The sequence below is a fragment of the Nymphalis io genome, chromosome 30 (genome assembly GCF_905147045.1).
Source record: "Nymphalis io chromosome 30, ilAglIoxx1.1, whole genome shotgun sequence".
NCBI lineage: Eukaryota > Metazoa > Arthropoda > Insecta > Lepidoptera > Nymphalidae > Nymphalis > Nymphalis io.
The window spans coordinates 5,501,809-5,526,788 of NC_065917.1; the positions used below are offsets into that span (position 1 = coordinate 5,501,809).

Below are 24,980 nucleotides of genomic sequence, written 5' to 3' on the forward strand. Positions count from 1 at the left end.
CTCACCCTTCAAACCGGAACACAATAATACCAAGTACTGCTGTTTTGCTGTAGAATGATGAGTGGGAGGTACCTACTCAGACGAGCTTGCATAAAACTCTACCACCAGTAAAATATATATCAGAGGAAGTCTGAAAGCAGCACCAATAGATGAAAATTTTAAGAGTAAAACATTAGCGTGGTGTCCTGAGCGCGAATTCTACTACAATTACAATCTATAACGATCAACGTTACGTACCCGATACAATTCCAATCCAATTTTGATTGTTCTATATATATCCGGATCGGAACCGAACCGATATTATGTTAACTTATACCGTTTTGTCAAAACCATACTTAATTGTTTACTTTTATGCCAAAAGCCGATAATGAAATTAAAGAATAGGAAAACGGATAAACAAACGATTGCGAAAGCGATTGCTTAAAATGACAATTTTTTAAAGGAATTGGAGCCCTGCTAATAATTGTATACCTTTATATACCACTGCCATTGATTTAACAAACATTCCTTGCTCACAAGTAGCCTTGAGACTATCAACAATATCTTATGAAAGATATCGAAATGAGATCGTAGACAGTTTTTAGTACTTTTTATAGTTTTGACACATTTAATAACATAAAACAGAATGAGTCATCGTGAGAATTTTTCGTCTGTTACAAAATTCTGAAACACGTGACTACGCATTGGAGAACTCTGGTGGTATGAATACCAAACCATCTCTTCAAGTGTAGTTACATATGTATTAAACATTTTTTTACCTTCGTCTTAATTTGTTGCTTTTTGTTGAACTTTTAAACTAGATTTATTTTATTGACTTAAGAAATGTTGTTAACGATTATACTTATAATCCAAAGGACCATTAATAATATAGCTTTTTATTTATAATAAGGCTAAGATTGGACTTGTGAATATTTTAAAATATATTATTTTTATACTTTTTTTTTAATTTCTTGTGTATAATCACGACATGACACTCGCAGAAGAAGACCATCTTTATTTAGCATCTCTCGCTACCGAGCATGACATTTATCAGGCAGCGAAAGGTCTTCGCCGGCTATGGCGGCCAGGGAAAGATTATGATGCCACCAAGCAGCACACTCCATTAGAATAAATCGACGCACACAAACAACATACCTAACTCTTATAATATTTATAAGATTAAAAGGAAACATATTAAAAAAAATCTAATTCTGAAAACGACATTATAAGCTTGACATTACCAAATTTCTTTTTTAAATTAACACCGAAAGGGCACACGCATAGGCTAGCATTTAAATAGGCCGATTAAAAAAGAGAAACCTCCTTGGAAGTAATAACAACAGCGTCACTACAAAATATCTCAATTAAATTTAAGTCTTATATATTTGTAATAGGGAACAATATAATCCGAACGAAATTGTATTTGTTATTTTTTTCTATAAGACGGTTAAAGAGTATCGTGTAATGCCAAAGGTCATACGTATAAAGCCTTAAAAAATAGATTTATTCGCCTTTTGTTAATCGATAGGAATATATAGCAAATGTTACTTTGAAAAAATTTATCATAGTGGCATTTCTGTTTTTATTTTTCGTGTTATCTTAATATACACGGGAACCATACACACAAACACACACACACACACACACACAAAAGTAAAAAAAAAACGTAATGTACAATAACCAAGTTTTTTAAGCCTTTATGAATCTAATTAAGAGAAAACACAAATTATATATATAATAATTTGTTAAAGAACTTAACTTATATAGTTTCCATGTATTAACGGTAATTTAAACGAAATGTTTATTTTTCATTCTGCAAAAAGCGCGGGGAAACTGACAGCTGACAGCCCACCATTTTGTTTACTCGAACAACAAAGCCGATGATTGCGAACATCGCGTAATAGAACGTAATCGATTAGAGAATTATTATGTACTATAATATATATAACCCAAACATTTTAAAATAACACGTATTAATGAGATGCGAACTACTTCAGAAACAGGCTTTTTCATTCGACCACCTATTCGACCTTATTCAAAAAGAAAACGAACCATCTATAAATGCAATAAATTATCTTGACATGTAAATTATATGTATAATTATTTAACGCGTTAAATAATGAATGAACCATTTTAACGTTCTGTGCTAGAGTTGACACTGGTGATAGAGCTTTGTGAAAGCTCGTCTGGTAACTCAGATATTCTACCGCATAACAGAAGTACTTGGTATTGTTGTCTTCCGGTTTGAAGGGTGAGTGAGCCAGTGTAATTACAGCCACAAGGGACATAACATCTTAGTTCCCAAGGTTGGTGGCACATTGGTGATGTAAGCGATGGTTAACATTCTTACATTGTCAATGCCTATGGGCGTTGGTGACCATTTACCATCAGGTGGCCCATATGATCTTCCGCCATCCTATTCTATAAAAAAAAAATCTTAAGGATATCCACAAAAGACGTATGATAACCTGCAGTCGCTTTAGAACACCGGATACGGTGTTCTTCTGGAAGATTCCGGCTGCGTTGGTCATTCTCAAGGGAGTTTACCCGCCTGCCCAGGACATATACAAAATAGGACACGTGTATTTTATTTATTTGTTCTGCTCTAATTACGTTAAAGATATAAGTTAAAATTTGACTGCTATGTGTGCTAATGTTAATATTATAGTTTTAAGAATGAATATACTGTTTATTTTCCAATTAAATAAGTATTCGTAAACACGACGGCTGCACAACAACAAATAATTAAGGACAACGTCTTTACATATTTCTTGATAAAGTGGCACACACTTCAACTTTCCAGGTCCTGGGTAGCTTCGGAGAAAAATTCAACAGGAAAGCCCGATATTTTTTTTGGCATAGTCTATAGTTCTAGCTCAGGACTTTTGGATTCTAATTAATATAGACCTAGAAAGAAATTAGATATTCCTCTTTAAAAAAATTAAATTTCCAAATCTCTTGGATTTCCAACACAAACAAATCTTACATTACACATGATATGAATTCACAGCATCCGTCTTAAATAACAGCGAACATTATAAATATGAAAATTGAAATGAAAAAGAAACAGTTAGAAATGATATTTAAAGACCTAAATCTAAAAAACTTATAGAAGTTTGATATTTATGGAAATACTCATCACGAGATCTCCTAAGCTATGCACCCGATGACTTGAAATTTGTCACAATTACTCCTTCCCCGACGTAGCCGCTCACTAAGATTGATTTTACGCAAATCCTACCTAAAATACATTATTCGTTTTACTACCCGTGCGAAGCAGGGCTAGCAAGTTAAGTAATAAAATTGGAAAAACTTAAACAATACAATAAAAACAATACTTAAAATACAAAAATAATTATTGTTATTATTGTTAATACATATATATATATATATATATATATATATATATATACAATATATATATATAGAATAGGAAAACGGATAAACGTAAACGATCACGCTTAAAATGATAATTTTTTAGAAGAATTGGAGCCCCGCTAACAATTGTATACCTTTATATACCACTGCCATTGATTTAACAAACATTCCAAGTAGCCTTGAGACTATCAACAATAACAACTAAGTATAATACATATATATATATATATATATATATATATACAATATATATATATATATTGTTTTATATTGTGTACATTACAGGAACAAGGAGCATAACATCTTAGTTCCCTAAGTTGGTGGCGCATTGCGATTCAAGGGATGATTAACATTTTTTTACATCGCCAATATCCATGGGCATTACTGGCCACTTACGTATGGTGAAAATAAAAAAAAAATAAAAAACTATACAGTGAGTAATTTTTGATATAAAAACCGACCTTGTACTTCGCGTTATGTTTATAATTATAAAGTAGATATAACAGCAGTGTCACTACTGCTGCTGTCTGTCTGTATGATCGCGATAAACTCAAAAACCACCGTACGGATTTCCATGTGGTTTTCACCAACGAACGGAGTGGTACATACGGAAGGTTTAAGTGTGTAATTCATTAATGTTTTGTGTAAATTAGCTGAAATATGACCATGATTGTTGAAGGTGTCGACGAAAAATTATGTCGGATGCGAACTTTGCGGTGCGCCGGGTAAACAAATAGAATTATATGTATTACGATATAAGCGTTTTATTATGAAGACCATTAATCAATTCGTGCGAAGTCGGCACAGGTAGCTAGTATGATATATATTTAAGTATATTGCAGACTTTTAGTGAGCATCGCGTGTTTCAAACAACTAAAAATCACCGATTAACACACACTATACCCACGCGAACATGTTCAAGTTTCTATTGTAGAAAAGTTTTGACGTAAAAATTTCGAGGATTTGATTTATAAATATAATTTACTTCGTTTAACTAAAGTACTATCTACTTGATCGCTCTGCTTTGTTTTTGTAGCTTAAAGGTCTCGGAACGCAACGTCCTGGATTCAAAGTCTGAATCAGCATTAACGATCAGAGAACGTGGGTTCGATCCTTAACTGGACTATAGTCATACCTTTTTTTTTCCCCGGGAACAGTGGGGTGGTATATGGGGCTTACCGGTGTCCAAGGCGCCGAGTGCGCCCCGAACATCGGAATACCCACTAAAAAACCAGCGGTACCCTTTCCATCTTAACAAGGAGCGCCACTGGACCCTTTCACCCTTTTCTGACTTCCTAAAATATATTATTTCTACGACAACGCTATTTTAATCATAATCACTATATTTTTTAAACAGTTTTCACTATTTAAAATGGATAAATGTTTCACTTCAACCCTAACACTATAAATCATACTTTCAGATTTTCTGTCTAATCCGGCCAGGGGGCCAAACAAATTGTCACTTTATCGCAATCGAATCGAAGCGTGATCGTTGCCGTTTTTCCGTTTTTCTATTCTTTAATTTAATTAAAATTGTATCGGGAACGTATCGTAATCGTTATAAATTTGTAGAATTCGGCCCCTGCGCTAACAATATATAACCCAGCACAAAGGTTATCCCAAGTCAATCACCGCAATTAATAAGGAAAATTTAATTAATTAAAACTCAAATCTAGCGCTACGAAGCGTGTTATTTGAAGTTTATTGCCTAATTTCGTGTCGTTTGAAAGTTCGACAACACATTTTTAATACATCTGTAATCTGATCACAGATAATACAAACATTGTGAGCAAACCAAATTCATTCGATTTTTTATTATATATTTAGCTATAAGAGCTTTTTTTGTTTATACATATTAAAAATGAAATTCATGCTTGTAAAATTCAAGGTAATACTGCGAAACGCAGTTACTTATAGTGTATATACTTAGTTTATACTAATTTTGGGCCAATAAGTTATTGGGTTTTTCTGTCAAAAAATTCTCAGTAGCAGCCCGGGGTCTGGAAGTTAAAAGTGTGTACACTCCCGTGCCTCGGAAAGCACGTAAAGCCGTTGGTCCTGCGCCTGAACTCTTTCCGGTCGTGTCGGATTACCGTCCCATCGGATTATGAGAGCTAGGGAATAGAGAGTTCACCTGTGTTTGCGCACACACTTGTGCACTATAATATCTCCTGCGCAGTTGGCTAATCTCTCTTGAGATTGGCCACCGTGGCCGAAATCGGTCTGGAGGATATGTATATACTGATTTGTTATACTAACAAAACCCCTTATTTATACCGTTAAATGTAAAATATAAAAATGATAACATATTGCAAGTTTGATATCGTAAACTGTTATAACTATATTTTTTTTTCTTTTATATAGTAGGTAGGCGGACGAGCATATCGGCCACATGATTGTAAATGGTCACTAACGCCTATAGACATTGGCACTGTACGAAATGTTAACCATCGCTTAAGTCACCAATTCGCCATCAACCTTGGGAACTAAGATGTTATGTCCCTTGTGCCTGTAATTACACTGGCTCACTCACCCTTCAAACCGAAACACAACAATACAAAGTACTGGTGTTTTGCGGTGGAATATCTGATGAGTGGTTAGTAACTATCCAGACGGGCTTGAACAAAGCCCTACCACCAGGAGCACTAGTAATATCTTAAGAATGCATTTACACGGCTTATATAATAAATAATATTCCGATTTTGAAAAGTCATATACAGCATGGAGAACAAGAGATCAGTATTTAAGAGCAAACTCGAAATTCACCGCAGAAAACTGTCGTGAAACGACAAATAGTGATCAAATACGACGTCACAATTTCTAGGATTTTTTTTTATGTTTTTGCATACATACATAACATTATCAAATATATATTGAAAAGCGACAGTCATTATTTTAATTTCTTTAAATTTACATCTTAGTGATTCTTTTGGGCCCAGGTTATAAATTGCACGAAAAGCCCTCTTCTGCAGTACAAAAATCGTATTAATATCGGCTGCATTACCCCAGAGTTGAATGCCATGAGACATTATACTGTGGAAATAATTAAAATACACTGGGCGAGCCGTATCTACATCAGTCAACATTCTAATTTTTTTTATTGCGAAAGCTGCAGAGCCGAGTCTATTTGCCAATTTATTAATATGAGGGCCCCATTGAAGCTTAGAATCTTTGGTGATACCAAGAAAAGAAATGAGATGCTATGTTTTACTTGTGAAGTTTGTCAATTCCATCGCGCACGAATATATTTGGCAAGTCTTTTCTTAGTCGCATCTCCAAAAAATCCTATACCAGCACACGTGCACCTCGTATAACTTGGGTTCCTTGGTGGCGTGAAAGGCATCTTGCGGGCCGGCAAAGCAGGTGGCTAGTGCAGAGTCTTCCCGACTGTACTGGTTCGCGCTTGGACTACCACTTACCATCAATATCAGAGTAATTTGCCTTCCAGCACACAAAAAAAAGGTTAGCATCACATTTCAAAGTGCGATTTTTATAGTTTAATTGACGGAACAATTTTTTATCACTTATCTAGAAGTGGATGGATGCCACTTGAACTGAAGCTTATCCGTGTGACGCTAAACTTCACTCATATCTCACGTAGCTTAAATACGTCAAATATGTATTTAACAATATAAGCGAATTAATCCGAACTAAACGATATTCTTAATTCAAAAAAATCCTCAACACATAACACGCATATTTGAAGTCGGTAGGGAACATAGTAATCACGCAAATTCCAACAAAGCAGGCTTTATTTTTTGCCTCGAGTCCTGCTCGCGTTGCATTACATTATAGTGGCGATAATTTGATAGGAATACACGGGGTGTTCAAGAAAACTTATGCCTAACTTTGACCGGTCAATGCTTATTTGTTTGACGAGCCGGTTGGCGTGGTTGGTAGAACACTTGCCTTTCACGCCGAAGGTTGTGCGTTCGATTCCCACCCAGGACAGACAATTGTGTGCATGAACATGTCTGTTTGTCCTGAGTCTGGGTGTAATTATCTATATAAGTATGTATTTACAAAAGAAAAGTAGTATATGTAGTATATCAGTTGTCTGGTTTCCATAGCACAAGCTTTGTACAAGCTTAATTTGGGATCAGACAGCCGTGTGTGTAAAATGTCCCAGGATATTATTATTATTATTATTATTATTATTTGTGATGTCACGATGGCTGTGACATTATAAGGTTGTTAAGAAAGTTAAAGTATACTATCATTGTTTAAGTCTCAATGATATCCTTGATCTGATGATAAATGATGACGATAATAAAGTGAGATTCACCACCGATGCGGTGGTCAAGATGTCATAATGAAATTATAATATAATACTAGGTGGTAAAGCTTGGTGACAGCCCGTCTGGGTACGTACCACCCACTCATCATATATTATTATTATTATTGACACTTTATTGCACCCAAACTTAAAACTAAAAATTACAATTTTTAAACAAAAAAAAAAGTTACATGAGGTGCAACAGGCGGCCTTATCGCTAAGCAGCGATCTCTTCCAGGCAACCTTTGGGCAGAGGATCATAATATTTATAAAGTATTAATAATGCGACAGGTAAAAGTCCTTAACCATACTTTTAAAAACGGCCAATGACTGTGCCATATATTCTACTGCCAAGCATTTGTATTGTTTAGTTTAAAGTGAACCAGTGTTCCGAGACATTCTTGGTGGTACTACGTACTCATCAGATAATCTACGGACAATATTTAGTGTTATTATGCTCTAATTTGAAGAGTGAGTGAGCCTGTGTACAATGATCTTAGCCCCCAAGTTTCGTGGCGTATTCGCGATATAAGGAATGGTTAATATTTCTTACAGTTCCAATGTCTGTGGTCTTGCCATCAAGTGGTCACCGCCCACACAAAACACATATTGTGAGCAAAGCACTCTTTGTTTTGATTTTTGTATAAGACATATTATAATAGTAGTATGATATTTATTATCTATGCTCTTTATAAAAGTTAAGACACTGGTTCGAACAACGTTTTAATTAAAAGTATAAGACCTTTGAAAAACGTATAACTAGACTCCAAATAGATTTGTATAATTTAAAATTCACATTTACACCAATTTATTATTTATTATTTACTAGCAAAATCAGCAGCTGCGCGAGCGTGAAAATCAGTTTCTGACGAAAATCCTTCAACATATACTATTTCAAAGTACATAACGCCTATTTGAATTATACATATGAAATATTTAAATTATTAGATATTGAAATTATTACTCTAAAAAAATGGTTGTTTCTGATTTTGATAACTCGCAAATAGCCATATTAACATAATAATAATATCCTGGGACATTTTTCACACACGGCCATCTGATCCCAAATTAAGCTTGTACAGAGCTCGTACTATGGAAACCAGACAATTGATATAATACATATACTATTTTTGTAAATATATACTTATATAGATAATTGCACCCAGACTCAGGACAAACAGACATGTTCATGCACACAAATATCTGTCCTGGGTGGAAATCGAACCCACAACCTTTGGCGTGAAAGGCAAGCATCCATCACGCCAACCGGTATCGTCGGAAACATAAAAAGAGGCAGATGTTTTGAAATCACGGACAGACACTTCAATTTTATTTATTTAAAAACATTATTGGTCAAGGCGTTATATTTATAAGGAATTTAGTCATTGTGAATAATGACTAACCTTGAAGAAATCACTAACAAGAGCAGCCTGTATACGAAGAAAGTTCGTGCAAGGCAACACAGAGGTATATTATTTAGTACCGCGTCACACACCGTAGCCACAACACAAGGAACAGCTAAATAGTAACTTTATTAACTCTAGTCTCAATTCAGACACCGAACTGTGAATAAAACTGTACTAAAAATAAACTGTTTAAAACAAAAGTTTTTTTAAGAAATTTAAAAGCAAAATAAATAATCAATCGATTAAAATAAACACGCTGTACGCACGCTTTTTTTGACGTTTTATGTTTTTTTTTTTTTATTTTTATTGAGATTTTATTGTCTTGTGTAATGTAATGTGATATAAATTAAAAAATATTAAATTAATTAATTGTACTATTTTTTTTTAATATTAACATGTATTAAATATATGATCAGCTCGGTTTATCGTTATATCTACAACAAGGCAGAAAAATTTGTTCCTTTAATATATATTTTTTTAATAACACGCTCGCTTTCTCACTTTTCATGTCACTTTTTTTTTAAATATATTTTTTATTAACTTTATTTAAACGAGGCTTTGGTCGTTTACGAAAATTTCGTCCAATTTATTATTAGGTATGTAAGTAATTTAAAACTGTTGATTTTCAACATTTCCTTTCTTATAAAATATTATCATCGACGTATATATTGTCGTGTGGTAAAGCTTTTTTTTTTAATTCCACGGTAATTAAAATTTATATTTATAGTAGTCTGTAGGGCTATTCTGTAAGGACAAACTTGAAACTTAACGCAGGAAACAGTCGTATAATGTCAAAAGTTGATATGCGACATTGACCGTAATAATTATAAAATTTAAGAATACACGCATCAAAATAATATAAGTCCCTTGTCAACATTTTACGCGTGAGTATTGAAGTGAGTTTTTTACAGAATTGCCCTGCTGTGTGTAACTGTGAGTCGAAAACCAGTATCACATTAAATAACAGCGCATTAAAAAAGGTAATTGACTTACCTCTTATAAATATGCAGTGTATATATATAATTTAATTGATAAATATTTTAATTAATTTGATCCAAATCTCAGTTATAATGACAGCACAGAGAATTCAAAATGGCGTCTTCGTAGCTGTCAGTCACATATTAAGCTGTATGAGGTGTTTAAATGAAAATCGATCGTATATTTTTTTTATTTAACCTCATTAAAATAAGTAATATTGAAAATCGACACATTTTTTAAATGACATATATACTTACTATTATGTAAGTAGTTGTAAATTTGTTGAAGCATAAAAAAATATTATTCAAAATAAATAATAGCAAAAATACTATAACTAATACAGCCCGAAAGGACTCCGGAGACCAACTCCTCCTCTCTCTCTCCGGCGGCCCATAAAGACCCCGGAGTCCTCCTATTTGCCACGAAGCCGCTCGCTGGTCCACTCTGCGCAACAGAGAAGTACCAGGAGCGGCCCGTGACACTTCCGCCGCGTCAGTCTCAGCCGCGATCGACAAGCAATCCGGAAAAAACATCGGATTGCTGGTCGACTCCGTTGCCCAGGGTGCACCACGTGGAGGTAACTGACATGCACTCCAAAAGCCTTTTAGGCCTAGGCATAAATCCGGGGCTGCGTAGTGTAAGTTTACGGAGACAAAGCCGCGGTTATAAATTAGTAGGTATTGTTAAAGTATATATTTATATATACTTTTGTATGTATAGTTGATTGTTTAATCGATTAGTGATGTTTTCGACGTATTAAACCACTAGCTGATCCCCACGTGTACATATCGCATTAGTCGGTGTTGAGATTAACGCGTTCAAACAAACAAACTTCATATTTATATAGATACAATATTAATATAGATAAAAGCAAATGTATGAAACATAAAAACCATTAAAAAAAAATGCGTGAATTAGTTCATGACAGGATGAACAATGTCGGCCTTAGTACATTAAGCAGTTTCTTAAAGATAACATTAAAAAAAAATGCTAAAATATAAATACATGCTAGTAAATTATTATACACACATATAATTTATATACTAAGATATAATTTGTTTAATTTCTTTTTTAATATTAAATCGACCAAATCCTCGTTTATTCCGAAATTATTGTTTTTTTTTTTTTATTCACATCATAAATCACTGAACGCCTCGAACGCACGACTTTTATTCTGTGTTTAGATTTAAGATCATAATTGTTTATTGTGTCTATATAAAACATAATATATTCAGAAATATGTCTTTTTCATTACACATATTAAAGTTGGCTGTATAACAAGCACTTTGGATTACTTATATTTCAATAAAAAAAAATGAACATGACAATTCTAATTATATTCTGAGTATGTTATGACTATATCCATCAATTAATTATAAATAACCAATTAAACACGTGAAAGACCACGTGACAGAGGTGTAACGTTTTTGCGTCAGCACCGTTGCATTTAAATTCTAACTTCAAATAACACGAGCAAAAAAATATCACTTGCATTGAAAAGTTATTTACAAATATTATTTCAATGTACATTATAAAAATATAAGGCTTTTTTACATTTAAAAAATTGTAAAAAGTTTTCAACGAAAGAGTTTTTAATAGTGTTTTTATAATGCTCATTTTAACCTTTCCAAAATCAAATATCACAATTTTAAAGCAATTTTTTAACAGTAAATAGGTATAACAAGATGTGGTTTTTAATTTTCGTAACTTTAATTGGAGATATTCAAGCGTTAAGCTCTTTTGGCGTTTCCAACACAAAGGCGCCAGCAACTGCGTCAACCCCCATTGTGGCCCCCGGTAATTATTTTCTTATATAATAGGACATCTCTGCATGTTTATATATAAAGAAAGTACAAAAATAACAAAAAAAAACATGAAAAAAAAAATCTTTTTTTCGTAAGTACACTTCAATCGAAGACAATTAACACGTTTATTTTTAATTATGCTAATTGGCAACACTGATTTTCGTAAGCTTGATGTGTAGATTTAGTATTTTTCTTTTATAAACCATATTTTATTAAATGTATAATATATTGTCCTATTATGTAGAGAACCTTACCAAAACAACACATAAATGTACAAAGTACATACACACTAACATCAACAGATATATAGTATATAAAACATCTATAAACACTGACGATAAGCAAATATTTAACATTTACATATCGAATATATGTAATATATTTTTTTTAAATCAACAATTTTTAATATATAAAGCAACGATATTACTCATGTTTAAATCTTTTATTCCCTCTATATTTCTAATTAAATTAAAAAAGGCAACATATCTAATCATTGCCAGTAACAAAAAAAAAATTGGTACATTTCAGTACATCAGAGGAAATTGAAATTCCTTTTTAAAAACCTTTAACGTTGTACTTAAATTTGACCTTAAAAAATTAACTCTCATTGCACACGAAGATTATTAAATAAATAACCAACACTAGTTCTATATACACACATCGTATTTCATACCCATTGAAATAAATAACAAATGTTAAATTATTCAAAATGGCGCAGACCGCCATCACGCACACGCAAAACAATAACATAAAAATTAATTAAAACTGTTAGTGCAGAACTATAAAATAATATACTTTATATATTTATACATTAAACTCGCTGTGCCTCTTTAAATTTTAGGATGTTTGAGGTTCAAGCACAAAGCTGTTCTATATTATAATATACTAGTTATCACCAGCGGCTTTGTCGCGTGTTACGGGGAGAGGGGCGGGTATTAGGTAAAAAAAGTTACCTCTGTCCTTTCTTGGGTTTTAAGCTTTCTTCATACCAAATTTCATCAAAATCGATTCAGTGGTTTAGTCGGGTAAGCGTTACAGATAGATAGTTGCTTTTGCTTTTACAATACGAAACTGGTTTTCACCTATTAAAATGTATAGAACATCTTACAATTAAATTTTATATGAATTCCACACAAGCGATTGAGACGCACACTTTACAGTGCTAACACATGAAAAGTGTATTCTTTTCAAAATGGCCGCTAAATAAAAGAATGATTTTTTAATTTAAATAAAATATAATATAAAGTAAGTACTGATATTGAAATCTGTGCAACAACTCAAAAAATTTTATAAGAGCAAAAATAATTTTAGTTCAAGATATATTAGCTTGCAAAATACGAAAACATACTCTTATTCAATTAAAATGGAAGAAAAACATTAAGCTTTAATTCAAAATTCGAAACAAGATAGAAAAAAGGCTTTAATTAAACATAATCGTATCCAATACCATTTAACTTATACAAAGCATTACGGCCTTATTTATAAACGTCGACTAGAGTTAGCGACTGTTAAGTTAATGAGTTATTTCTCCCTTTCTGTCATTATTGATTGACATTCGAAGGAAGAAGACACAGCATTGTTTAACTAAACCTATAAAGTAAATTGGTGTTTAGCTGGAATGTTATAATTTCCATTTTACTAATATTTTACTTTAAAAATGTTGTTTATTTAATGTATTCAGTAGTTTTAAAAATAAGTGATGAAGCTTAATTTATCTTTAAGAATAAATAACACTAAAGAAACAACATTCTAACATACAAGGCAAGTTCAACTGTGTTTCATTGTATTGCCATTCTGCAAGAACTCACGGTTCTATAAAATGTTAAAAGCCGACTTACTTGATATGCTATTTTGATGCTTGTGTCCTTTAAATATTATGATTATTATTAACATAACATTACAAGTATATATTTAATTATTTATTCTTATATATTGGCTAAAAATAACATGTGACCTTTGTCACAAAACGAAAAAAAAAAAAGTTCTGCACTAACGGTTTTAATAATAAAACAAAACAAAATAACTTTCAAGAAACCAGACTTGGCAACACTTGATATTTAAAAAAAAAAATCCAATAAAAATGTGGATTCGTAAACTTGAAGTGCTAATAACGATAATAATACTATATTACATCACACAATGTCATTCGTTTGGTATATCGTCGTTCGGGAAAGCGAACACAGAACCGCCTAAGCCACCGACAACAACTCCACCACCGGGTAAGACATATTTATTATAGGTGTATAGCTTTAACATAGATTGGATACATAGTGCTAAATATATGTACTATTTATCACCTCGCTAGGTATCATTTACATATAAACTATCTCCGTGGAATAATGTTTTTTTTCCTGTGTACGATTTATTTTGTAGCCTCTTGTCTATGGTTAGGTATTGGTATGAGACATTTTTTTGACAATGATTTGACATATTCCCAACACAATTATAGAATATCATATCAAGTACATTATATGATGACTAAACAGAATTATAAAAAGAAATGTCATATAGTCATAATCAATAAATTGACATTGAAACTATGTACAATGAAGTTTGTTAAGATTATGCTATGCAAATGTGAATATTATGTAATGATCACAGATAATAAAAATTGAAAGAAAAAAAAATGGCAACCAATATCAAAATATACTCACCTACCTTTTGAATCATTTAAAAATGTTAATTTTAATAAGGCTACGACTGTTTCGGTATGTCGTTTACTTGTAATAATCTTATACAATAATAATTATGCTGTTGGAATTTCAATGAATACCAACTCCTAGCCCCTTTATCATATTTTATTAACTGTACAGTATAAAGAACCTCATTTATTAATAGTTTTTAACATGCGTATTAATTAATTTATTCTTAAATGTAAAAAAAAAAATAGATACGGATTAGAAAAAGTCTTGATAAGCAATAATATTTATTTAAAATCGAACCGTTAGTTGTATCGTTTACAGCGAAGTAATGACATTAAGAGTTAAAGATGAGGCATTTACTTGTCTAGTCCATAAGATATAAATATTTCGTGCTGTGTATCCAATATTAAGACACATGCAACACATACCAAACATATGCAAGCATACAAAACGCATATTTACATGATACACCATTATATATGCATAGCTTTGTTTTATAACAATGACGCCTATTATTACATATATCGATATAAAACATCGAACAATCTAACAGCCTGTGGACATCACTACTCACAACAGATTCAAAATAACAAAAAGTTAAATCATTTCTAAGAATTCTATTTTATTTGAACGTGTGTTCTGGTAAATATATATTTTATCGATTATATTTCAGGAAAAAGTAAGTTAGTTATTAAATGTATTTTGTTATTTTTTTCAATTACCTTATTCATGATAGGCAAAGGTCTGTGACCGCACAACTCTATTATTATTTTTTATATTGTTTGAATTATATTGCCTGTATACAACTGTTTATAAAGGAGACCTTGAAACCATAGACAAAATACTATGAAGTATTTTTTACTTTTTTTCGTTACACATCACAACTGTAAGGTATAATTTTGATCGACACAAAGGTCAAAGTAGTCGTATCATTGTATTTTATTCTCTAAGTTTACGTACAAATTATACAATGAAATTACAAACATTTCGACTGTACAGTATCGATCTTTGAACTTATATTTAAAAAAAACTACGCCACATCTTGATTCGTAATTCAAAATGACATTTGACTTTGGATTTGGTGAACCGTTTTTAATTTACGTAATTCGAATATTTAAAAAAAAATATCAAAAATTATAAAAGAAGTATACTTGGCACCTCACTTAATTAGTCAAATCATTTTTCCAATAAGAATAACACATCTCATTTACAAATCATTTTAGCGCCGTAGAATAATACAATTAAAAGCTAATTTGTCAAAAAAAAAAAAATTTTCTTTTTCCTATAAGGAAAAGGCAAAACACTTAAACAATTCAGCCTTGTCATTTGTCAAAAAGTGCTATTTGATCGAGTGAGCTGTCAACTATCAATTATTGAGCATAAAAGTAAAAATAGTGGTACACTATGCATGTCTTTTCGCGCGTCGAGATGTGGTGCAGGCGTCAAGCTGCGGCGGCCATTTTGCCGTTGCTGTTAGCTGGTTGGTTGACTGGTGAATCATCGCAAGCATTGACTACATTTGGAAAAAGCAATACGCAACCACCGAAAGAAATCGCTCCGACAGCGCCACCAGGTGAGACTTTCAAAATATATCGTGGACTTTGACAGATAAACCTTATGATCGTGGAAGATTAAAAGCCTTCACTTAAAAAAAAAATAGGGATATTTGCATCTTGCAACAGAGAGTTAGTGTCACTATCATTGAAAGGAGTGTTGCTATTTAATATTATTTCCAATAAATACGGTAATAGATTCTAGCTCACGAAAGTTGAGCCTGAGAACAATTCATTCGTACTATACTTAGAGATACAATATGTTGTTTTTTTTTAATTTACCGCGCTTTTTCAGACTCAACTTTCGTTTGCCAGACTATTTGCAATATTTTAAAATATATATAAAACATAAGATACCATATCCGTAATATGTTTTATCTTTAAAACAAATAATGTATACTTAAATATTCGTTTAAAAAGAAAACAAATTCTTTTTCTAATGAGTTAAATTTATATTACTCAGAAATGTCAATATATTAGAAAGCATTAAAGTACTAACGATTTGACCAACAATTAAGATCAGTTTGTGGGACTAAGCTTTATCAAAAAAACAGTGATTATTATGACGAATAATAATTAAAGCCGAGATGGCCCTGTGGTAAGAACGCGTGAATCTTAAGCGATGATCGTGGGTTCAAACCCGGGCAAGCACCACTGAATTTTCATGTGCTTAATTTGTGATTATAATTCATCTCGTGCTTTACGGTGAAGGAAAACATCGTGAGGAAACCTGCATGTGTCTAATTTCACTGAAGTTCTGCCACATGTGAATTCTACCAACCCGCATTGGAGCAGCGTGGTGGAATAAGCTCCAAACCTTCTCCTCAAAAAGAGGAGAGGAGGCCTTTAGCCCAGCAGTGGGACATTCACAGGCTGTTACGGTATTATGACGAAGTCAACCATAGATTATTAGGACAATTTTCAAAATCACCTTGGATCTTTATTGAGCCTATAAAAAAAAATGACATCAAATTTCTCAAACAAATAAATATATAATGCTGAATTTAGTTTAATTTTTGTTAAAATAATCAAATTAGATTTGTAATAAAAAAAAAATTAACACACGACTGGAAAAGATTGTTCAATTTATTTAAAAAATAAATTATGGCCTCTACTCCTTTCAATCGTTGCCTCACGGCACTCAGAGCTTGACATCCGATCCTGTATATATAGATGAATTGAGAATTGCTTTTGCTGTCCTATAAACATATTATCAAAGTCCACAATATGTCTTTCATATCAATACCACATAAATACACATTCATTGTCTATGGCACTGTCAGCACATTTTGACGTGAATTATAATGGTGAGTAACATTCAATTTTTGTTATAATAATAAATATAATATAAGCTACGTTTTTTATATTTATGAAATATTTTTATTCTGTTAAAATCTGAGCTAGCAACACTGATTTGTCAGTTTTTCTTATACAAATCTCGTAGCCGGCAATACGACAATGCTACTAAAAAATTGTGCCTTTATTGCAATCGAATCGAAATGTAATCGTTGCCGTTTAACGGTTTCTATATAATATATGGCAGCGGTTGGAGATTAAGAGCTGTAAATCGAACTCAGTGGCGTGCCATTGGAGAGACCTATGTCCAGCAGTGGACGCGAAAAGGGTGATGATGATGATGATGATATAATATAAGCGAAATACCATTCATCATGAGATTTGCTAAACTATCCGCCCGATTAGCTGACGCCCACTAAGAACGGATTTTACGTAAATCCTAACCAAAATATATTTTTCTTCTTATCTACCCGTGCGAAGCCGATTACGATTAGCCAGTATTATTATAGAGCAACCTACATAGACCCATCCCACACAGCTCTCTCGCACATCGTTGACGTTATTCAACCACAGATAAAGTAAAAATAAATTTGACATTGAACTGACGTGATATCATTTTCTGAGATCTTGAATTATCTGTGTGATTCGTCAAAATGGCGCTTGAATGTCGGCGAAGTTGTTATCGGAACTTTGGAAGTAAAATTACAGTTGATATAAATAGTTGAGTGGAATAGTGTTGTATTATAAATAGGGATATATTAATCAAGAACTGTTTGTGGTACAAATCGCATGGAATATTTCAATCTCTTCTAATTCTTCGATTGGAATAGATATACTATGCTAATAACATAATCCCATAATAAAAATAATACAGTAACAGCCTGTAAATGTCCCACTGCTGGGCTAAAGCCTCCTCTTTGAGGAGAAAGTTTGGAGCTTATTCCACCACGCTGCTCTAATGCGGTTTTGAATAATAAATAATAATGATAATATTCTGGGACATTTTTCACACACGGCCATCTGATCCCAAATTAATCTCGTACTATGGAAACCAGACAACTGATATACTACATATACTATTTTTCTTTTGTAAATAGATAATTACACCCAGACTCAGGACAAACATACATGTCCATGCACACAAATATCTGTCCTGTGTGGGAATCAAACCCACAACCTTCGGCGTGAAAGGCAAGTATCCACCACGCCAACCGGCTCGTCAACATAGATAACTAACGTTTCCTAACAAATTTTACAACTATTTTCGATCACGGTGTAAATTTCGTATGAATAATGAAAAGCTTATAACTTCGGCCTTTCTGTTACAACATCAATCATATGAAAGCTATATATCTTATAACGACATCAAACAGTTTGGTCGCGTGCGTCACGTAAGGCCTTTGGATGAGCCTGTAATTGCAGCTGATATATCTTATAAATTTTGTAAGAATATGCCCTTTAGATAATGTTTTATTATAAAAATCATGAGCCGAGATGGCCGTGGTTAGAACGCGTGAATCCTTTCCGATGATCGTGGGTTCAAACCCGGGCAAGCACCACTGAATTTTCATGTGCTTAATTTGTGCTTATAATTGTTCTCGTGCTAATTTCACTGAAATTCTGCCTCATGTGTATTCCACCAACCAGCATTGGAGCTTCAAACTTTCTCCTGAAAAAAAAGGAGAAGAGGACTTAGCCCAACAGTGGGACATTCGCAGGCTGTTACTTTACTTTTTTATAAAATCATTTGTCCTTATTGATTATTGCTATTATTAGTCTTAGACGTTGTTTATTCAACTACACAATAAACGTTTTTATTGTGACCGAGTTACCTGACATAGACCCTGCTCACACGCAGCCTTGAGGCGAACTGTCATATGTCAATACTTTTAAAATATATCAAAATGAGATCACAGACAATATTTAGTACTTTTTATAGTTTTGACATATTCCTACTATCAACTCACAGCCAAAACAACTGAATCTAGAAAGCTCATACTTGGAACATAGATTATTTGTCAGCGTATGCATCCGCTACGAAAGGATGCTTGGAGAAATGGGAGGGTTGACTTTGAATGAGTATTTGTTTATCGACGTGAAAATATTAATTTTAAAGTTTTAAAATCATCAGAAAATCATCAGAAAATATTAATTTTAAAGTTTTAAAATATTAATATTTTATTATATAATTTTTATTTTTATTAATTTTGACATTTCTAGGACATAATAAATATTATTGTAAATAAAAAAATATATATGAATAAAGTCTACGTAATTTTTGTGTAAATATATTTTTTTAACAATGGTGTTATAGTGTTTATAGGGCTTTTTTTATAGAATGGGCAGGCGGACGAGCATATGGGCCACCTGATGGTAAGTGGTCACCAACGCCCTTAGACATTGACATTGTAAGAAATCGCCATCGCCAATGCGCCACCAACCTTGGGAACTAAGATGTTATGTCCCTTGTGCCTGTAATTACACTGGCTCACTCACCCTTCAAACCGGAAAACAACAATACCAAGTACTGCTGTTTTGCGGTAGAATATCTGATGAGTGGGTGGTACCTACCCAGACGAACTTGCACAAAGCTCTACCACCAATAGAGTGTTTATAGACCAGTTATAAACCAGACCATTGTGGCTGGGCCAAATAATTGGACATAGATTTTTAATAATGAACAGTATAGAAGATTAACTAACACACATTTACGTACAGCTCAAAGTACTTTGGCTAGCACCATGAAAAATTCCACACGGGTTCCTTTTACATAAAAGATTAGCACTATGGAAGGATTTTTAAAAATTTAACTCCTAAGATAACGATAGAGTGGATGATGGAACTATGAAAATTGGTAAATTATGACGTAAACGAAACAGCGTGTAAAGCGCTAGTTAATATTATTACGTGACCCGATCAAGTGGTATATTTATTTGGTGTTAGAACTTTGTGTAAGCCCATCTGGGTAGGTACCACCTCATCACATATTCTACCACCAAATAGCAACACTTAGTATAACTGTGTTCCAGTTTGAAGGATGACTAAGTTAGCGTAACATGCTCCAAAGTATGGCGCATTGACGATGTAGGGATGGTTAATATTTCTAACAGTGCCAATGTCTATGGGCGTGGGTGACCACTCACTGTGAGGTGGCCTCTTTGCTAGCCTACCTATTTTAAATAAAGAATCAATGTATAAGCTACGTAAAGCGTTACGCTGCGTATTTCAAGAATAAATTAAACGCGATCAATAGGTTAAGACCCTTATAATATATAAAACTTGACTATTTCTACAATAGATTGAAGTTGACGAAAATTATAATAGCTCGAGTATATTTTTATACTATTACATATTCACCACCTTGATAAAAAATTGCCTTTTTTACTCGGTGATAATGTAGCTTTGTGTACGTGAAAGATTTTTTAAAATCGGTTCAAAGGTATTTAATTTCACTAACATAATACACACTTGCTAAAGTAAAGTCTGTGAATGTTCCACTGCTGGGCTAAGGTCTCCTCTCCCTTTTTTGAGGAGAAGGTTTAGAGGTTTTTAGTAACAAACTACAAACAATATTTGAAATACAGCATAGAAATACGGAATGCCTTATTTATTATTACTATTTTTTAGCTTAAATATATTTCAAACATTTGCATGGCTCCATTATAAATAAATAATTATTTATCGTAGACGTTTGCGTAAAAGCGTAAAACAACCCTGATTTCCGCGTCACCAACGATGCGGCATTATACATATGTATATAGGAATACATATTTATAAAATATGTAACATACATTCTCAACGACGACGACGACGAGCTGGTTGACGTGGTTGGTGGATACTTGCCTTTCACGCCGAAGGTTGTGGGTTCAATTCCCACCCAGGACAGATATTTGTGTGCATGAACATGTCTGTTTGTCCTGAGTCTGGGTATAATTATCTATATAAGTTTGTATTTAAAAAAGAAATGTAGTATATCAGTTGTCTGGTTTCCATAGTAAAAGCTCTGTACGAGATTAATTTGGGATCAGATGGCCGTGTGTGAAAAACGTCCCAGGATATTATTATTATTATTACATTCTCAACTGAGTCAAACCAAGCGCGCTGGTATAATAGTGCACAAGTCAAACACAAGTGCATTGTATATCGCGTTTTTTTATCGCAAGGAATATCGCATTTACGCGTTACCCCACGTAACGTAGCGGTCTGTGGGTCTCAAGGGCACCGAGTGTGCCAAAATGTCTACTAAGAAAACAGCGATAACCATTCCAACTTTCCGTATTTATTTTAAAAATTGGTCATAAGATGCATAATGATGTGTGAGAATATTTACAGTAACAGCCTGTTAATGCCCCACTGCTCGGCTAAAGCCTCCTCTCCCTTTTGAGGAGAAGGTTTGGAGCTTATTCCCCCATGCTGCTCCAATGCAAATTGGTAGAATACACATGTGGCATAATATCAATGGAATTAGACACATGCAGGTTTCCTCACGATGTTTTCCTTCACCGTCAAGCACGAGATGAATTATAAGCACAAATTAAGCATATGAAAATTCGGTGCTGCTTACCCGGGTTAGAACCCACGATCATAGGTTAAGAATCACGTGTTCTAACTACTGGGCCATCTCGTCATATTTATAACACAGAATGTAGGAATGTTCGTTGCACGTTCAATGTTTGTCAGTGTATTTATTGTAATCTAGTTTTCTCCCGCGTGATATGATATGAGGCGTCAGGTGTTTGGCTCTTCCTTATTGTTCAATCTTGCTTCATACCAAATTTCATCAAAATCGGTTTAGTGGTTAACCCGTAAAAGCGTAATAGACAGAGACAGACTGAGTTACTTTCGCGTTTATTAGTATAGAATAGATTAGTACTTATGTTTTTTTTTCTTTTTTCCTGTGTGTATCTACAACAGTTGAGCGCAAAATTTTATTCATGATAAAAAGTGATGCTTACTCGAAACGTCAAACTATCCACAGCGGGGATTTTTTTTATAGATCGTATCAACGCGTGCCATGGACGTTTAATATTTTGCTAGATTTTATCTTTTTACGATACATTATATAAAACCTTTTTGTCGTCAAATGATTGAACGCTTATGATAACTTTTTTTTTATTTGGCTGAAGTTTTGAAAATATATAAGGCTTTTTAAGTTTATCGTGTCTCTATTGAAAAATTTTAACAAAAAAATGAGTTTTACATTTGTTATTGATTCGAACAGCCACGAGATTTTACGAGACATTTGAAATAACTTTTATTTGTCTGGACTATTTTTTATTTACGAAATTAAGTTTTTGTGTATTTTATTCCATATTTATTAATTTGTTTTCTTTAATTATAAATTTATTCAATAACTATTAATTTCGATGTCACATATCTGCGGTGCTATTCTGTAAGAACCAAATTCATTATTCACACGTGAAATGTTGACAACTGATTTATGGTGATATACAATTTTGATGCGTGTATCCTTGAAACGTTATAATTATTACGGTCAATATCGCATATCACATCTGACATTTCACGACCGATTTCTGAGGTAAATTTCTTGTTTGCTCTTACAGAATAGCCCTACTGCCTAGAAATTCGCGACTTTTTTTTTAAATTAAGTCTATTAATACTCGTTACCGATATAACATACCAATTTGACATTTTAAACTGACAAGATGGCGGTTAAATGTCACGTGACAGTACAACATATAATTATGTATATTTTCTCTTGCAAATGTTTACATTTTAACATAAATTTGAATATTTCTTGCGTTTTTCCTTAATAGAACGAGCTTAGACATGCCATGTTGAATTCCTTTGTTGGTATAACGTGCGATTATTCACAAAAAGACTAAAAAAGTAATGTTTTACAACTAATGCATGCCTTAATATAACACGTTACGAAATCACTGCGCAATATGCTGACATAGCTTTTAGTTATATTTGAAAAGAACACTGCTAGGTAATTATGACCTATATAAAAATAAAATAAAAATGAGTCGTCTGTCAATGATTTCAAAATGATTGCCCGTTTTAAGTTTAGATTTTTTTAATATTTTAAAATAATGATTTCGAAGTGAAACCACGCGATATAGGTTATTTTGATATTGTATTTAAAAAGTTACCAAGCGATAAAAGGTATTATATTTAAAAAAATATTAGTGCAAACGAAAAAAAAAACAAAAGAGTTATTTTTATTCTGTGCTATATTTCACAAATCACGCTTTCTATCGGACAATTTAACGCCCGGCCACATCCGGTCACAAAATGGCGTATATTTTTAGGTTTCTGACATTACAATAGCCGTATTGTTAAAAATAATTTTGTTATATGAAACTAAAGACCGGTTATTATATTTAAAAAACCATTCGTTTTGTTTACGGTTGGAATATATGTATTTAGTTTAGCTTTAATTTTTCGTAAGACAGCGCTTTAACCGAGCAATCTAGACAGCGCTTTAACCGAGCAATCTAGACAGCGCTTTAACCGAGCAATCTAGACAGCGCTTTAACCGAGCAATCTAGACAGCGCTTTAACCGAGCAATCTAGACAGCGCTTTAACCGAGCAATCTAGACAGCGCTTTAACCGAGCAATCTTATAATGTACAAGAACATATAAATTAACGATTCAAATTCAACTAATTAAAACTTAAATCTACCGCCACTAAGCTTGTTTTTTTTTCAGCTTTTTTCCGTCCACTGCTGGACGAAAGCCTCCCCTATAGAAAGCCAACCATCCCGATCTTGGGCAGTCCGCACCCATCCCGTACCTGTCACCTTTTTTAAATCGTCAATCCACCTTGCCACACTAAGCTTGTTATTTGAAATTTATTGTTTAATTTCGTGTCGTTTAAAAATTCGACTACACATTTTTAATACGTCTGTAATCTGATCACACATTTAACAAAACAAACATTATAAGCAAACTAAATGTCAAATAACATTTTAGTATAAATTTAACTTTTTTTTTTATATAGAATAGGAAGGCGAACGAGCATATGGGCAACCTGATGGAAAGTGTTCACCAACGCCCATAGACATTGTCATTGTAAGAAATGTTAACCATCGCTTACATCACCAATGCGCCACTAACCTTGGGAACCAAGTCATGTCCTTTGTGCCTGTAACACTGGCTCACTCACCCTTCAAACCGGAACACAACAATACCAAGTGCTGCTGTTTTGCGGTAGAATATCTGATGAGTGGGTGGTACCTACCCAGACGAAGACTACTAGTAACAATTAATCTGGTCTATACATATATGCTTCGTATGATTGGTTTATTTATTTAAAATGATATTCACGCTCATCACGTCAATAGTCTAAATATAAAGCGTGTGAAACTGCGAAGCATAGATAGTTATATAATCATATTATATACTTTAGTATGCCTCCGAAACTCCTGCATCTTCTGGTATAAGTTTTATTTATATTTTTTAAGTAATTTAGTAAGGCTTTACAAAAACGTCTCCCCATTTATTACCCCAACGAGCAACGCAGTAACAAAAATTTTTAATCTGTGGGCAATTTAGCATAATTATGTATTTGTTACAAAAACGCGGGATAAATAATAGTTAGTTAGGGGAAGTGTTAGGTATAAAACAGTGCCCTATGTCCGTCCTTGATAGAGCTACTTTCGCATTTATAGTATTAATTATATATATATTAAAAATAGGC

General features: G+C 33.1%; 1 protein-coding gene across 2 annotated transcripts in view; it reads left to right on the forward strand.

The window, feature by feature from the left end:
* The first annotated feature begins 9,099 nt into the window (after positions 1 to 9,099).
* LOC126780129 (uncharacterized) overlaps positions 9,100 to 24,980 on the forward strand; it is a 28,996-nt gene continuing 13,115 nt past the window's right edge. Inside the window, exons 1-2 of one of the 2 annotated variants that reach the window (XM_050504397.1) lie at positions 9,100 to 9,210; positions 15,688 to 16,037. In XM_050504397.1, the coding sequence (XP_050360354.1) occupies positions 15,869 to 16,037 (169 nt within the window). In that variant the 5' untranslated portion in view covers positions 9,100 to 9,210; positions 15,688 to 15,868. The remainder of the gene's footprint in view (positions 9,211 to 15,687; positions 16,038 to 24,980) is intronic. The other variant, XM_050504398.1, reaches the window with a different exon arrangement.